The sequence below is a fragment of the Catharus ustulatus genome, chromosome 25 (assembly GCF_009819885.2).
Source record: "Catharus ustulatus isolate bCatUst1 chromosome 25, bCatUst1.pri.v2, whole genome shotgun sequence".
Lineage (NCBI taxonomy): Eukaryota > Metazoa > Chordata > Aves > Passeriformes > Turdidae > Catharus > Catharus ustulatus.
In genome coordinates this window covers 4,739,191-4,756,189 of record NC_046245.1, presented here as the reverse complement: position 1 = coordinate 4,756,189, position 16,999 = coordinate 4,739,191, and the positions used below count along the sequence as shown (strand labels likewise).

At 54.3% G+C, this 16,999-nt stretch overlaps 1 protein-coding gene and 1 long non-coding RNA gene across 2 annotated transcripts; one reads left to right on the top strand and one right to left on the bottom strand.

Annotated features, from left to right (window-relative positions):
* Positions 1-164: 164 nt before the first annotated feature.
* On the top strand, positions 165-5,299 carry LOC122149455. Its single transcript, XR_006163115.1, has 2 exons — positions 165-815; positions 3,020-5,299. It is a non-coding gene; the product is annotated as an uncharacterized LOC122149455 (long non-coding RNA).
* Positions 5,300-6,252: 953 nt separating this feature from the next.
* Positions 6,253-16,574, bottom strand: MTCH1 (mitochondrial carrier 1). The gene is made up of 12 exons (XM_033079955.2): positions 16,326-16,574; positions 15,214-15,298; positions 13,832-13,938; positions 13,377-13,454; positions 13,044-13,101; positions 12,252-12,303; positions 11,450-11,509; positions 8,271-8,364; positions 7,884-7,931; positions 7,626-7,693; positions 6,861-6,936; positions 6,253-6,433 (listed from the first exon to the last, which is right to left on the bottom strand). Exons 1-12 carry the CDS (start codon positions 16,572-16,574, stop codon positions 6,359-6,361), a joined length of 1,050 nt encoding a protein of 349 aa, XP_032935846.1. The 3' UTR covers positions 6,253-6,358.
* Between the last annotated feature and the right edge of the window lie 425 nt (positions 16,575-16,999).

Genomic DNA, 16,999 nt, shown 5'->3' with positions numbered 1-16,999 from the left:
GGGGTGGTTTGGGTGCCAAGGGCTATTTTTGGCCTTATTCTGTTGCTGCCCGAGCACCTGGGTCGTGCCGATTGTAAAAGGGAGTCGAGGCGGGTTGGGGAAGGGAGCGGAGGGGGGGCAGCTGGGGTTGGTAGCGCTGCTGGGGAGATGCCAAAAAACCAAAACAAAACACGTTTTCATTTTGTCTGCACCAGCCTGGGCGCAGGCGAGAGCGGGAGAGAGGGAGGGAGAGGGAGGCGCACGCCAACAGAAAGCCGCCGTGCTCAGGAGCGGGCCTGCGGCCACGTCCCTCCGCAGCCGCCCCAGCAGCCGTTCCCGCTCCCTCGTCCCCCTCTCCCTGCCCACCCGGCTTCGCCTGCCAAGTCCGAGTTGGCACGGCTCCCCAGGCTGCGCCGAACAAAGCCGTCACCCATCCCCGAGCCGGAGCTGACAGTAAGCAAAGTGACAGGCGCATCTTCCGCATGTTAATCCAAACGGCGAGAAGGCGAGCGAGCGGCGGAGCCCCCCCGTGCCATGCACACACAGCCCCCCGCCACCGAGCCACCCACCCCACCCTTGGCACCCGACGGCCCCGGTGGCCTCGTGCGGGGATGGCGAGGCCCCAGCCGGCGGGAGCACCGAAGGCTCCTCGTCGGCGAGGTTTAAATCGAGCCGAAGCCCTGCTCGGCGGGCAAACGAGGCCACTCGGCATCTGCTGTACCTGTTCCCGCTGCCTTCATCTCGCCTTGGAACCGTGACAAGAGCGCACTCGCCTCTGGTGGGCTCTCAAAGCCGCGGGTCTGTAACCCTTTGCAGGAAGTTGGCACCGATCCCAGGTAGGACTTTACTCCCCGGCTCTCGCTCTCTCCCCCCACCTCCGCCTCTCGCTCCCTCCCCTCCGCTCCCCCACCCATCCTGTCCCTTGGGCCCCTCTTGCGTCCCCCAAAACAGCACCCGGCCCCCGCTCCCCTGCGCTGCTCACCCGCCTCGCTCTAGTGCGGGGGGCGGCCGAGGCTGCTGGGCGCCCACCGAGCCCTCGTGCCCACCGCCCTTGCACACATACCCTGGAAGGATGACCTGGGCAAGACAGAGAACAACAACTTCCTGCTCCGGCTCCCTAAAACGCCTGTTTCCACGCAGGGGTTAGGCAGCGCGGCGAGACGGGGGGAGCTGGGAGGAGGTTTGGGGGTTTGTCGTCATTGAACCAGGCTTTTTTTTCTTTTCCTCTTTTTTTTTTTTTTTTTTTTTTTTGGCTTTTTTCTTCCCCCCCCCCCCTTTTTTTTTTTTAAGCCTTTTTTTCTATTTTTTCCTGCCTTTTTTCCTTTTTTTTTCTATGCCTTTTTTTTTTTTTAACATATATTTTTTGCCCTGCAGTCCAAACCCAACGCGAAGGGAAAGAGAAATCAAATGGGAAGAGAATAGCTCCAAGTCGGCAGGACAATGCACGGGAAACGGGGAGATTAGCGTAGCTCTCGAAATCCATCACGCCCGCCCCGTTTCTGAACCGTTCGCCCCCGCGCCTCGTCTTTTTTAATTCTCCCAGCTCCTGAATTATTCCAGTCCACGAGCGGGAGGGGAGCGCACAGTCCGGAGTCCCTCAGAGCTGCCAAGAGCATTGCAACAGGAAAGAAAGGAAGCGGGAGAGGGAGAGCCAGGCACAGCCCTCACAATCGAGCAGCGAGAAGAGCAAGGAAAAATTAACATCCAATTAGTGCCGTGTTTAACGAGGGAGACAGAGGCGGCTGTTGTTTTATTGCCCTGTTCTTTTCAGGCGCATCTGACAGGCAGCAGGGAAGGCACCCCTGCTCCGAGTGACGTCATCATATTTTATTTTTTAATTATTTCCCCCCCCCCTCCTGCCCCCCGGCTTTCCTCCTCTAAGTTTCGCACAGACAATCTCGGCAACTCGGCCAGGGAAATTCGGGACTTTCTCGCATTCAAGGCACCGGCTCCCCCCTGCAGCCTCCCCCCGTCCACCGACAGCAACCCCGGAAAAACAACAGCGCCAACCCACCCCAAAGTCTTTGTTCTTCCAAAAAGAAAAGGAAAAAAAAGGAGGAAAATAAAAAAAAAATCAGCGTTGGGATGAGAGCTGGAGGAGGTTTCTCCGCGTGTGCGTCCGAGTGTGTGCGTGCGGCGCTCGGTCCCTCTCCCGTCCCTCTCTCCCTAGACGCTCGCTCGCCTTGTAAAACTTTGCTGCATGTGACGCTGCTCCGGCCTCCTCTGGCAGCCTGACAAGAGCCGCCCGGCCGCAGAGCGCAGGCGGCTTTTCAGGGAGAAGCTCCATTCCGAGGGACGGGAGCATTCACATGTTTGCAGCGAGGGCCAGCGCCTCGAGCCAGGGCCGCGGCGATGCCGGCCCGGCCTGGCCTGGGCTCGCAGCGGGGGACAGGGGCCGAGTTTAAAGCTGGGGAGGCTTTCCCCGTCCTGTTCCTCCCCCGGGATGGGGGGGACAGCGCGGTGGAAGTGCCGAGGGAGGTGTGCAGGGGTCTGGGCTGACCTTGTGCTGCCGCCTCTTCCCCGAAAGGCCCAGGATCCCCTCAGGGCCGGATGGAACAGCACCGGCTCCCCGAGAGCGCAGCGCAGGAGGGAACAGGGCTGCTCACTTAAGGGGCATTTGGGGGAATTTACCCCCAAAAAAGCCACAGCAGGAGCATGGAAAGCAGCTTCCCCACACCCTTCCCATCCTCTTACCAGCCGTGAGTGATGGACGGAGCTGTCACTGTCAGCGCGCAGGTCAGGCCACTGTGATCTTTGTGGCCTCTTCTTGTTTCCAGACGGGATTTCCCTTATCCAGGGGGGAATCCATGAAAACCCAGCTCCTCTGTAATCCCCTGTTTCAGGTGAAGGCCATCCCAGGGGATGGGGCTGTGTGAAGACAGGGACAGGTCCAGGGCCATCACGCTGCTGGTGCCTGGGCCCAGTCCAAGTCCCCACCCCGAGCATTTCCTGGCACCAGCCAGCCTCACCACCCTGGCAGCAGGAATCTCCTCTGTGAGGGTTATTATTTTTTTACATATCTTTTTTTTTTTTTTTTAAGGAATTATTTGCCTACGTGGAGCTTGGCGCTGCGGGAGAACAGAGCAAACAGCCTTATCGAGGGCAGCTGTGCCACAGGGCACTTCCTCATGCGTGGCTGCAAGATGGGGCCCTCCATGGCTGCAGGGGAGGGCTGGCAGCCCCTGGCTTCCCACTGACCACACACACACCAGGAGACACCAGGCACCATCCAGGCACTGGGACAGCTCTCTGGGATGCTTCCTCCCAGCTCCACGGTGGGACAGTGGCACGGCCAGGAGGGGGTTTGGACTGAACTGAAGGGTGTTCAGCAGGACGGCTCTGCAGGGGAAAGGGGAGGATGGAACAGTCGCTCTGAGCTCAGCTGCACTTCCCTGGGCACAAAGGCTCATCTCACTGCTTCCCAGATCCTGCCAGACTCGAGCATCCCAGCGGAGAGACAGACCAGCCTTGACCTGAGATCCCCTCTCCTGGCTGCTGTCGCTGCCTGCCTTGTCCCCCAGGCAGCTGGGAGCAGATGAGGCCAAAGTCTCGGCAATCTCAGTTTTCCACTGGAGGCTGATAAACAGCATGGGCACGGAACGGCAGCGATCCCCACCCAGGCTGGCTTTGTGCAGGAGAGTCAATATTTAAACCAGGGTTTGTTTCCTGGGCAGACAGGGGAGTGCCAGTGGGAGAACACCCCGGCTCCATCCTGGGCGCCAGACCCAAACCTCCTCCTCCACCCCTCCATTTGTTCTCCCGACCACATGCTCCAGCCTGGATCCTCTCTCCTGTGGGAATGGGGCCCCATCCCCTTCAGCTGGGATACCTGAGCACCATCTGCAGGGCCAGGCACTGACTAACGGGTAGCAATTTAAGGGAGAGGATGCTCAGCCAGCTTTGGGTTATCTCCTTGCCTGCTCCTCGTGCAGGGTCCTCGTGGTGGGGCTGCTCAAATGGAGCATGGGACAACAAGAATCAGGGATAGAAACGAGGTGAGGAAATATTCAATCATCCTAAGAATGGCAGCCCCTTGCTTCAAAGTAAGGCAGTGCACTGAAAGCTTTAAAACCTGGTTTTCATTTAAACTGAGCAAAAACTACAGTCAACTGTTGGGTTTTCAGCCAAGTTTGTGAACCCTGATGAACTGGGCAGAAATTACTGGCAGGATGCATGCACTGGTGCAGCTTTAGGTAAATCCCTTAGGTAAATTCCGTAGGTAAATTCCTCAAAGGACAGGAAATACCACTTTCCCTGCAGTGGCTGCAGGAGGTTTGAAGGCATGTGAGCAGCAGAAGGTGGGTTTAATCTGGAGGGTAAAGGTACATGCTGCTGGGCAGGTGCTGTGTGACCTGGCAGATGCAATGCCCTGTGTTGGAGCAGGTGATAAAATAAAGTGATAAAAGGCCAGTGGGGAAGGATGGAGCTGTGAGGGGGAAGATGGAATTGCTGAGCCCACCTGACTGGTCTGACAGCAGCAAATGGTCTCCATCACCCCTTCCAGAAGATCTCAGGGTCAATTTTAACTCCAAAAACCTAATTCCACACATACTGTTTCAAGCACCCAAGCTCTCTGCTGCCTCCACCCTCACTCCAGATACACCCACTGCAGTTTGCTCAGTCTTCTGTGGAGGTGAGGAATCAGGGGAAATCTGAGTTTTAAACAGCTGTTTATGCCTTGATTTGGAGAAAAGACCAAAGGAAGTGCCTGTCTTAAACTGAAACCTTCCCTGAGGGAGCACATTATACAGGGGGAAAAAAAAACCAAACCAAAAACCCAAACAAAAAAAACCCCAACCGACCAAAAAAACACCTGATAGTTGTTTAATAACTGTATTTTAGAGCATAATTAAATCCTCTTTGAAATCATCTCTGGTGTTAGGGAACAGGTCCATGCATTATTTAACTGTAACACAAACTGGGAGAGAGGGAGGACAGACAGGACAGACTTCACAACACCAAAGGGAGCTGGGTGGGGGCTGCCAGTCCCAGCACGTACCACCACTGTCCTGCAAGCCCTGCCTGGGGTGTGCTTCGACCCTGCCTGCTGGAGGAAAACCCTGTGTCATGGCAGGTCCCCACAAGACCAGGGTGAGATGTGGCCCCAGCTGCTGCTGCTGCAGCACATGGGAACCTGCTCAAGGAATGCTAAACCTCTTCCCAGAGAGTGCAGCATCACCTCTGTGCAAAAGACTGCTTCGTGGGGAACTGAAATGGGGAAAAATGCCTGGCTGCCATCACAGCACAGACTGGTGCAAAGAAACTCTTGTCTGGGGAACTGAGCATCAATCCTGCCCTGGTGCCACTGATGAGTTCTGCTACACACAGAGCCAGCCATGCTCCACTGAGCACCAAGAGCCTTCAACCCTGATGCCTCAACAGCCTTTAGCCAGCTCCAGATGTATCCCTTTATCACAGAAGCCCAGGACAGCTGCCCCTGCTGCAGGAGAGCCCTTTGTGTGCAGCTCCCAGACCCCAGCAGCTCTGTTTCCATCAGCCACAGGAGCAGGAGCCCAGCAGGGCTCATGGTGCTGCTGCCTGGGAGATGCCCCTCAGTGCAGCCAGGCCAGTCCAACCCAGCATCCACCTGCCCCGAGATGCTGTGCAGGCTGCCTGCCCAGCCCTCAGCTCTGCTGGGTGTATCCCAATCACAGCCCATTCCATGACTGAAATGCTGCCCAAAGCAGCACCACTGGCAGTGTGTATCCCTTCCCAAGGGCTCTCTCCATGTCCACATCCCATCACTGCCCTGAGCTGGGCTGGACCCATCTCATTGGGACTCTGCTGTTCTTTGCAGTGGGATTCTTGTTTCCCTTCCTGTTTTGATCCTAGAATTTCCTTTTAATGCCCATGGGAGGTGGGATGCTCCTGGCTGTTCAGGTACCCTCAAACCTTAAATATGGATGCCAGGTTGATCTTGCCCAGGATGAGCTACCTGCCAGGCAAAGGTGCTCTCTCAGAAAGGATGAGGCAGGAGGCTGTCACCTGGCATAACCTCCCCAGGGAGGTGACCTTGGATCTCCTGCTGCTTCCCAGCTCAGGCAGAACAAAGCAGTCTTTTGTCCCTGCAGCTCATGGCTGGCTTCTTTAGTACCTGGGCACTTTCTGGATTCTTGGACTTCCCCAGCAACTCCAGAGCAAAGAGACAATGGCTTTCTGCTCTGCTACACATCCCAGTCGAGACAGCCATGAGGATGAAGCTTTGGTCCAGCTGGAACCTGAACCCAGATGTCCAGAAGTCTGTTGCTGGCCTTGCTGGAGAGGAGGTGTCAGTTCTGGCACCATGGACTTTGGATCAGAAAATAGAAATGTACAGATATCGAAACAAGCTTGGGGTTTCTCGAGGAGTCCAGGTTGATGAGCTGTCCCTGCCGAGGCGTCAGTCGATGGGGAAGGAGGCGGCTGGGATGGGCGCCCTGCGGAACAGCAGGCTGGAGCCACGGAACAGCTGCCCCTGAGGAGGAGAGCCTGGGGTCAGGGCAGCCTGACACCTGCCCAGGGAACTGCAGCTGTTTTAGCACGGCCTGACTCCATGCCCAAGGCAGGGCTGCAAGGCCTGGGCATCCTGGGCTGCTCTGCAGGACAAAGTGAAGTCCCAGCCCTGTGGGTGCTGGAGTTGGGCATTGCCCCCAGGGGTGACAGCTGCAGAGGGGCACAGACTCTGCTGTGTGCAATGCACAGGCTAAAAGCTCCCAGCTGCAAGCTGGGGTGTGCAATGGGCAGAGCAGCACTGCCATGGTGGTATCAGTGCCAGAACTGGAGGGATAGAAGCAGGCTGCAGAGCACAGCAAGGATGCAGCACAGGCACTTTTGGGGAATGCTGGAGATTTGGGGAAGGAGCAGAGGGAGCCCAAAGCCCAGCGTGTGCCCTGCTCCCTCACCTGAGCACTGAGGTACCTCCAGCAGTGGATCCAGGATGCAAAGGCAGGAGCGTAGGGAGGGAGGCCCGCACGCAACCTGCACAGCAACAGGGAACAGCTGAGGTGGATGTGTCACCTTACCCACACAGGTAACAGAAGAGCAGCAGAAGTGTGAATGAGGACACGGGACAGTGTCCACACTGGGCTGGCAGCCAAGTGACAGCTCGTTATTTACAATGCAGCAGATCTGTAATTTAATTACCCCTGGGGTGCACAAACAAGGAGCGTTACCTGGAGACACTGAGAGTCCAGGACTGTATCTACACCTTCAAAAGCCAGCAGATACTGAGAAAACACTACACCAGACTTGGATCCCATCCCATTCCCGTGAGCACAAATGCAGAAGACTTGCAGCAGTGCAATTGTGAAGGCAAGCTTGGTCCTGCTCCTGTCTGCTCCCACCGCTGCAGTAAGAGCTCTGCTTCCCTCGTGCAGCTCCCTGGAGCCTGCACGGTCCCTTTGATCCCTGTGCCTCCAGCGTAGCTCAGATCGGACCACACCACCACTACTCTGATTTCTCACCACCTGAGCTTTTCTGCTGCTCGTGTCTGTGCCCTCTGATCTAAAATTATAAGCAACCTGGGACAGGAAACGAGCCAGCTCTTCGAGGTGCCACAGAGTTTACGGGGCTGTAGGAAAGCTTTACGGTCGTTAGCAGCCCATTCAGACAACAAGGGGCTGCAAGAAAGGAAGGGAAAGCTTTAGATCTCAGTGTGAAGGACATACCCACAGTTGTTCACTGCCATGAGATCTCCCACGAGAAGGAACGGGTAGGTCAGCATGCTCACAGCGATCTGAAAGCACAGAAAACCAGCAGCCTCTCTAACACTCCCCGTGTCAAAAACGCTATTTTCAGCTATCATGTTAGCCGAGTTATCCTTGGATAAGGGATGTCAAGTACAGAGCAGCCTGTGCCCCCAGAGCAGGAGCTCTCAGCCCAAAGGTGGTGGGAGGAGGGGCAAGGACAGGCAGCTGCCTACGTACCCCCATCACGAACTTGGTGTAGCTCCGGATCACCGATGCCTGGCTGAACTGCAGAGAGAAACCAAAGGCGTTGTGGAGCAGGGGGATGACACCAGGCTGGCACTGTCATTATGTGACATTCCCTAAGCCTGAGGCGAGGGGCAAAGGGGACGGGACAAGGCAGAAAGCAACGGAGAACAGCTGCATTCCAGCTGAGAGTCTGGAAGGCATTTGCTGTCAACTGTGATCCCCCAAAGTGCAGGTGAAGCACAGCCCTGAGCAGACACGGTGCCTCCAGCACACTCACAGGGATGTCCCCAAAGCCTGGGGTTTATATAAAATCAGCCCCTGCCCCCCAGTAACTCCTTGGTCCAGACCCCAAGCCCTCCCTCAGGCACTTCCACTCACGTTGTCATCCACCGCGTAGGTGTTGATGAAGTGAGCCAGGAGATTGCAGCACCAGAGGAAGATGACATCCCCCAGGATGTGAGGGACTAACCCACTGCAAGGGCAAAAAGAGGGTGTGAGGTGCAGGAGGGTCCCAGTGCCACCTCCCGAGGTGCCCAGCCCTCCTTTCCTCCACCAGCTCAGAGGAACTCCACTCCCTCAAAATGGAATTTTTACTTTGGGAGGAACTTATAAAGGGAGATTTCAGGGAAGAGCTCTCTCAGCCTTCAAACTTGGTATTACACATGCTGCTCTGGCCAGAAAGTTTTTGGAATCTTGTGTTTTGGGCATGACTCAAATCCCCTTGTTCTATCCCAAATCCCTTCCTGGCCCAACACCTGCTGAGAAACACAAGCCAGACACAAATGAAGTGGTTTCCATTTCTGAAGGTGCTCTTTTGGATGCAGAGTGAGAAGCTCATCTCTTTGTGGCATCTCCCTTCTTTTAGAAATCAAAACGAGGGGGGCTATTCCTGCACAACCTGCTCCACTGAGAAGTGGGAGTAACTGGAGGCACACTCAGGTCCCTCTGATTTTTTCCAGTCCCTGCTACCCCCAGGAGCACAGTTCTTGGTTAATGCCTCCCACTGACACACTGGAGCTCCCAGCAGCACCAGCACTGCCAGCTTTTGCAGATAATGGCAATTTAACAAAATATTCCAGAGGGTTTCTCCAGTTTGTTGGTGCTTCTGCAGCATCTGTTGCACCACAGCAGGGTTTTCTTCTTTTGCAGGAGTTCTTCCACTGCAAAAAGGATCCAGGTGTGTGTAAAAGCTGTGCTTGACCAGATGTGGTCAGTTCTGAACAGAAGCCTGTCAGGAGTGTTTGCTGAGCTGGAAAGAGCCACCTCCAAGCACATAAATCTGAGTCATTTGTTTCTTCCCAAACACAACACTGCCTCCTCAGAGCAAGGGACCAGTTTGTTTCCTGCTGTGGCTGTTGCACAGCAGCAGGGACTAGGACTGGTTTTGGGAACAACCTGTGCATTATTAAGGCCCCAGCAGCCCTGGGGATGCAGCTGAGGTCTCAGGGGACAGGCACAGCAGAAACCTTCAGCAGAACATTCACTGGCTTCAAAGATGTGATACATGAGAGCAGCAGACAGGACAAAGAAATCAAAGCTCTCTGGCCCCAAAGAGAGGTTCTGCTTTGTGTTTGGCTTTCAGCCTTTGTAAAAACCATCATTTCTCTAACTCAAAGTTAAGTCTGAAGCTCCTGAGCTGCTGCAGATACAACAGAGCCTAATAAAGTCCAGGAGCAAAGGGCTGGGCCAGGGCAGCCCCATAAGGAAAACCTCACCCAACTGTTGATAGGGAGTCAGACTGTTTATTCTACTTTCAGTAATGATCCCATCCCTCTCTCCTCCAAAGTAACAACAGCTGCTGGCCCTGAGCTGGATGACTGGAAACCAGGGGTCTGAGAGCTGCAGAAAGGAACTTAAAAAAGCCAACAAGCCAAAGGCATCAGGCCTGAAAACCCCTTCTGGAATTCCAGCACTGCCTTTACTACTAAAGTGAGTGCTGCAATTCTCACACCTGCTGAGATGTCCAAGATCTGAACTGGGAATATTTTTGGAAGATGATGAAAAGCTGGAACAGCAGCAGGCAGAGGAGGAAGCCTGAATGGTACACAGTGATGTGAGCCAATGGCAGAAAGCCCAGTGCAAGGCACCTGGGACAAACCATCCTTGAGCTGACCATGCCCAGCAGTTTTGGAGCTCACCTTCCTGGGCTGGCAGGAGCCTGTTGCAGATATGAGGGGAAGGGAGATAAATCCATCCTTGAAAAGTCTTTATCTCTAGCCAGGCACACAACCCAGAGTGTGCCACTGTTATTGCTGGGGTGGTTATCAGGCTATGAGAAACAAGTGCACTGCCAGGATTTTAGGGCAGTGGATGTGCTGAGATTGCACCACAAGGGCTGAGAAGAGAAAACCAGCAACCAGCAGTTTGGTCCTTCAGATGCTGTTTGTGTTCCCCTCACAGCAGTGGGATTTCCTAGCAGGGTTATAGAGCATGTAGAACTTCAGAGCCCTCCTGAGACAATTTGGGTGGTGTTAAAGCCTTTCCTGTTAACTATTAAGTTAACAGCAGGATTTATTTTACATGGATGGAAGGGAATGTGGCAGCTTCTTTCAGATCACCTCCCTGGGAGGTGGAGGGTTGTGAGCAGCCTGCTCCAGCCATGCCCCACTCACAGGGACCACCCCAGAGGATCCTGTATCTGGTGCAGCAGATTTGGAGCTGCACAGCTCAGCTGAGAAGCTGTGGGCTGCCAAAGGAAGAAGCAGTGACACTCAATGGGTGGGGTCTCTGCAGACCCCTGGCCATTTCCCCTTGGGGCAGGACAGGGTGAGACCCCCTGTGATTGCTTCCCTCTTCCTGATGCATTCAGGTTCCATCTGGAGGTTCATATTTTGTGACTGCAGAGCCAAAGGCATCCTGCAAACCCCTACTGAAATTCCAGAGCTGCCTTTACTATTATTGACATAATAAAGTGAGTTATCTCCCCACCATGAACACAGACAGCAGGTGGTTCTGCTTTTATGTAGATGTAAAAAAGAAAGGCAGGAAGCATTAATTAAGGGTTCAAGCAGAATGGTGTCCACTGAACTTCCATTTCAGTGATGCACCAATTTGCCATGCTCTGTAAGCAGCTGGAAACACCTTTCAGCTCCTCCTGGTCCGGACACCACCACACTCCAAGCACACAGATAAACCTGCTCATTACAAGCACCCACAGTGCTCTGCAGAGGAATATGCTGCTTATCCAGGCCCTGGCTTTCATTTCAACAAGGGATCTTATTGTTGCACTTGATCTTGGTGCCTGTTGCACAAACAAATGCTTTAAATGGCCCTTCACTGAAACACAAAGAAGTACCAAGGGAAAAAGAAAGATAAGAAAAAATACAGCTTCCTCTGGGCTCTGAAGGTCTGATTGAAGATAAGATCTGGGGCAAACTTAATGGTCAAACTGGAGTGCTGTCAAAGGCAGAGCTTTAATTGTGGGAGTGATGTGAGAGTCCCTTGGTCAGACAAGGTTTCAGCTCAGTGTGACTCCAGCTGGGGTTGGCAGAGCTGCTGGGAGAGCCATCAGTGCCTTCAGGCTACAGGAGAAAGTATTTAAACAACAACTCACGTACACAAAGAATCCCAGGATCCCTTCTTCCTTAAATATCCTGCCAATGGCACTGAACACACCACTGCCAAGAAAGGAAAAGAGCTGTGAGTGTGCAGAGCTGTTCCACATCTGCCCTGTGCAACCTCACACGCATCCCACAGCCCCCAGCCATGGCTGTGCCTCCCCAGCCACCATTCCAGCAGAAGGCAGCTTGTTCTGCTCACTCTCCTCAGACCAGGCGGGTTTGAGGGAAGGAAGGCTGTGTGTGTACTCTGCCAGTCTGCAGTGACACCTGGGAGAACACCCAGCCTGCACACAACTGTTCCATGCTGAAGGTACAAGAGCTCTGTGAGGCTTTGTGAGTGGGTACAGATTAGATCTGGCTGATTCTAAGCCCAAGAACCCTGTCCTGCCTTTGGGAACTCGAGTTGGCTGTCGTGGGCTGGCTCCAATCCTGTCTAGTGTGACTCCACGTTGCTCCACTGCAGTTTTGCCCTGCAGAGAGGCAACTGGCACAGCAAAAGGCTTGGAAAAACTTTACAGACTAAGCAGGGCTGCAGCAAAGCTTTGTGTTGTCCTCTCTGCCTCCCTGCTGCCTTCCCTTTCCATGAACAGCCAAAGAAAAAGGCAGGAGACTCACTGTGTGATCAGCAAGGGGTGATACAGCCCCAAACCCCCAAAGGTGGAACAGAGACACATCAAGGACAGAGCCCAGCATTCCCACATCCCTTCAAGCCCCAGTCACTCAGCTCAGTCTCATTTTTCAGTCTCTTAAGCCACTTGGCACCCCTGACCCCAGGCCCTCCCAAGCTGCAGCCACTCACCTGTATTTGACTTCCCGGCCTACGAACTGGACCATGCAGCGCATGGAGATCACTGAGAGGAAAGAAACACAGGGCTGATAGAGAAACAAATCCAGTTTGGGTTGTAATGGATGTGAAAGAAAATGAAACATGATCCTTCTGCTCTCCCTCAACTCGCAGCATCTCCAGCTCCTCTCAGTGGTCATCAGCACTGCAAGACTCATTAGAAACTGGGGCCTTTCCTGAGCCTGTAAGTGGTGGGAAGGATTTCAGAGGATCACTGAGAGGCTTGGGTTGGAAGGGATAGATCATCTTTTTCCAAACCCCCTGGCATGGACAGGGACACCTTCCACTCTCTCAGGTTGCTCCAAGCCCTGTTCAACCTGGCCTTGAACACTTCCAGGAATGGAGCAGCCACAGCTGCTCTGGGCACCCTGTGCCAGGGCCTGCCCACCCTCACAGGGGAGGATTTCTTCCCAATATCCCATCTAACACAGCTCTCTGGGAGTGGGAGGCCATCCCCTGTGTCCTGTCTCTCCATACCCTCATCCAAAGTCCCTCTCCAGCTTTCTTGGAGTCTCTTTAGGCACTGGAAGGCTGCTACTGGCCCTAACCCCAGTAAGATCTCTAGGACAAGGTCCTGGATGAATGGGAAGAGAGAAGCTTTTTGCTCAGCTGTGTTAGTCCCTGAAGGCAAATCCCAGCATCAGTCTCATATGATAGACAAGTATGATAAGTATCATCCCTCTGAGTAAGCAGGGTTTGGGGTGATCCCCATCTGGAGGAGGCTGCCAGCCAGGGGACAGGACTCACCGTGCAGAGGGTGTGAGACCACCCGGGACACACACTGCATCATCATCTCGTGGGATGTCTGGGAAGGAAGAGAAAACACCTGTGAGAAAAGCTGTGCTGCTCCTCCTGCACAGCCCAGGCCCTTTCCCTCAGTGTGGGGAAAACCATCTTGGGTCCCTCTTTTGAGATGTGTTCTTGTGGTAAACCTCTATTCCTGTGAATTATTTCATGGAGGGACACAGAACGGCCACTCAACACCACAAACTTCTCACTCCAGTTTCTCTCCAAGCAATCTCACCCACATGCCCAGGGACCTCCCCAGCCACTCATTAATGAGTAATACCCACTTCTCACCTCTCTGACCACTTTCTTCAGTGAAGTTTTCACATCATCCTTGTTAGACACGTGCTCCATGTCTTCCAGTGGAAAAGCCTGAGTGGAGAGGGAAGAAACATGGTCAGAACTGATGGAGATGTCCGAGGGAACCCACAAAAGGCTGTGCTTTAGATGGAAGGACAAGACACACAGGCAAGAAGGAACACAGAAGAAAGGATGGAAAGTAAAATAGAGGAATAGAGGAGTCACAAAACTGCTGACAGTGGATGCAAGGCAAGGGGATGCCAAATCAAATTTAAATGGTTTATAAATTAAAAAATGCTTTGGGGATAAGGCACTAAAGGACTATTCCCTCAGGACATGGAGAGGGATGGATGCATCAGTCCTCCTGTGCAGCCCTGGCTGGCTGCAGGCACTTGCTGCAGTAGCAGTGACCCTGCAGGTGATTAATGGAGAGAGAAGCTGACCTTTACCTTCTTCACACTCCCCCTGGTGATGGTTGATAAAGTGCTTGAGATGAGGCGAGGAGTCAGGCCACGGAAGAGGCCTCTTTTCCCATCCACTTCCACGATGTGCCTGGCTGGGTGGGACAACACCAGGCTGCTGTCAGTCAGGAAGGGGACAGTGCATGGAGAGCACACCAAAGAGCCCCAGGGTTCAGCTGAAACCATGCCAGGCTCAGCTCAGCACAGCAGCCACTCCACAGCCCCACAGGAAGTAATTTATTGTAACAGTCCTAAATAAACTTCATATGGAAGACAATAATTCTTACTCTCTGTCATCTGCCTAATCTGGAAGGACAGCTCCAATATTTTGGGTTACTTTTTGTCTTTTCATGGTTTTGCTCACCTGAAAAGGCTCTGAGGCAGTTTGGACTGAAGCAAGCAGGGGGGATACTCCCATGTGCTTTGTGCTGTCACCTCCTCTCTCCACCCCAGGAGGGTCTGACTCAGGGTTCATATGGATCTCACAAACCCAAGTTCAGTTCCTGCCCCACCACCTTCTTCCAGGCACACTTCCTCAGGTCTCCAGTTGCAAAAGAAGCCCAGAGATCCCATTTCTCCCACCTACAACAAGGTGGGCTAGAACCCACTATTGCTGGTGGCTCCTGGCCCCTGTCCTGTACTGTCTAAGCAAAGCCAGGCAGGCTCTGCACCTCTTCATCATCCAACACTGCCCATCTGTTTGGAAATGGCATCTTCCAAAGGGCAGCACTGCAGCATTTCCAGCCCTGGGTGTCCCAGGATGGGCTTCCAGTGCTCTCATCCTGCTCCTGTGCTGGTTCCACCCCATGGATACCACTGGCTGATTCTGGGACTGGCCCAGTTTGACCATCAGAATTCCCCTTCCCCACAGCAAACCTGCTGTGACAGCAGGTCTCAAAGTGTTCACCCACCTCTCCCATGCTGCTCCACCAACAAAAAGAAGAACATACTACTTTTTTTTCCTTCTAAACCTATTACCTGCCCTTTTCTTGGTATTTCTGTCCCTTTAGGGCTCCATCTACAACACAAATGAGCAGGGCAGGGGGCAGGTTATTCCAGGGCTATTTTGGAGCAGAAGGAAAGTATTCTGCAATCTCCAAAACACACAAAACCTTCCTGCAACACACCTACACTACCTAAAACCTCCCAAACCCCTTCACCAGGGTGCAAACCCAGAGCAATGTGCCACAGGAACACAAAGCTGACAGCCTTGCAGGGAGTTGTGGTGGTTTATGTCTCACTGCAGCCTCAGGATGACCCCAAGGGGATGCAGGAGTGCTGCTGGGGGTCAGCTCAGCCTGCCTGGCAGCTCCCAGCCCCAGTTCCCCAAGGGCAGGACCTGGTGCTGGCAGGGAGGGACAGTCACTCACCGTAGGTGAAGAAGCCAGGCAGGTACAGGACCTTCCTCCCCAGCACATTTCTTCCAATCGTTGGAGGTAATGGCTCATGCCCAACCTGAGAGAGAAACCTTGTGAGCAGGTCTCTGTTCTGGTGTTCCCAAAGTGTGAGCAGGATTGATCCCAGAATCCCCCCATCACTCTCAGGCACTCCTTTCCCCATTTTATGGGGTCCCTAAGTTACAGGGGGTCCTCCACCCACCCATTTTAGGGGGTCCCTGTTACTGAGAGGATCTTGGGGTTTCCTATCTCTCCTTGCATGGGAGGCCCCATGGCAGAGGGGTAATTTTATAGGAATTCCCAGATTACTGGGTGTCCCCATTCCCCCTCACAGAAGGGGTCCCAATGCCCCACTACAAAGGAGCCCCCACTGTATAGGGGGCCTCACCCCTCCATTATAGGGTGCCCCTGTTGTAGAAGGCATCCTCACCCTCCTATTATATAGGACCCCATTTTTATATAGGGTCTGTCAGTGTACAGGAGACCCTATCCTCTTGCATATGGGGGACTCCAATACCCAGATGTCCCTTATTCTACAAATGCTCAGGGGTCCCTTTACAATGGGGGGCTGTATAAAGAGTGACCCCCAGTGCATGGAGGCCTCCATAGGGGCACCAAACAGGAATCCACTGCCACCCATTACACTGGGGTCCTGACCCCCCTCATAGACAGGGACTACACCCCCTTACATAGGGGATCCCCCATTCTATAGGTGCTCCCCATCCTGCAGATGCCCCATTGCACAGGGGGCTGTACATACTGTATATACCCCCAGCACCAGAGGGTTTCCATAGGGACACTCTGCAGGATTCCACCTCCTCCCTTTACCCTGGGGTCCCACTGCCCATTACCCACTGGGACCCCATCCCACTACATACACTGAGGCCCATCCTACAGGTGCCCCCACCGCCCAGGCACCCCGTTTTATATATATATTTATACATATGGGGGAGGGCTGTATATACAGTGACCCCCACCGCACGGAGCATTATCCAGAATTATCCCCTCGTTATCCTGCCCTCGCGCCCCTCGCTCCACACGGAACTCCCACCCCGCTGTCCCCCCCCGCTCCCCCCGCCGCGGACCTGCACGAGCAGCTTGACGTAGAGCAGGGGGTGGCTGGCGGTGGCGAGCCCCGCGCCCAGCAGCACGAACAGGCCCTCGCCTCCCTCAGGCCCCGCCGCGTCCGCCGCGCCCCCGCCAGGCGGCGACAGCGGCCCCGGGGGCAGCGCCGCCATGGCAGCCACGGCTCGCGCGTCACCGCGCCGGCCGCCACCACCGCCACACGGGGGGGGGGGCGGGAGGAACCACGGCACCACGGCGGGAGGAACCATTCTGGAGTGCGGAGGGGGGAGCGGGCTGAGGGGCGGGAATGGCGGCGGAGGGGCCGAGGAAAGCGGGCGAGGGTTTAAGGGAGTTTACTGTCAGAGGGGTTTGGGGAAAAGGGAGAGAGAAAAGAGACGAGGTAAAGAGGGAGAGAGAAGAAAGGAAGGAAAGAAGGAATGGAAAAGAAAGAAGGAAAAAAGGAAGAAGAAGAGAGAAGAGCTCCTGAAGCTCATTTAAGGTCATCATGGAGCATCCTCAGCTCAGTGTGGAGAAACCATGAAGTCGTGGAGGAAAGGAAGGAAAGGGAAGGAAGGAAAGAGAAGGAAAAAAAGAGAAGGAAGGAAGGAAGAAATGAAGGAAGGGAGGAAGGAAGCAAGGAAGGAAGGAAGACCCCAAAATTCAAGGAAAATAAAGGGAAGGAGATCTCCAGTCC

Coding starts and splice junctions, on each gene's coding strand:
- MTCH1 (XM_033079955.2), bottom strand. CDS start 16,574: ATGGTTCCTCCCGCCGTGGTGCCGTGGTTCCTCCCGCCCCCCCCCCCG. Junction 7,932..8,270: donor CCTACGCGGTGGATGACAAC/GTGAGTGGAAGT, acceptor TTCTCTCTGCAG/TTCAGCCAGGCATCGGTGAT. Junction 6,434..6,860: donor GGAGGTACCTCAGTGCTCAG/GTGAGGGAGCAG, acceptor TCTCCTCCTCAG/GGGCAGCTGTTCCGTGGCTC.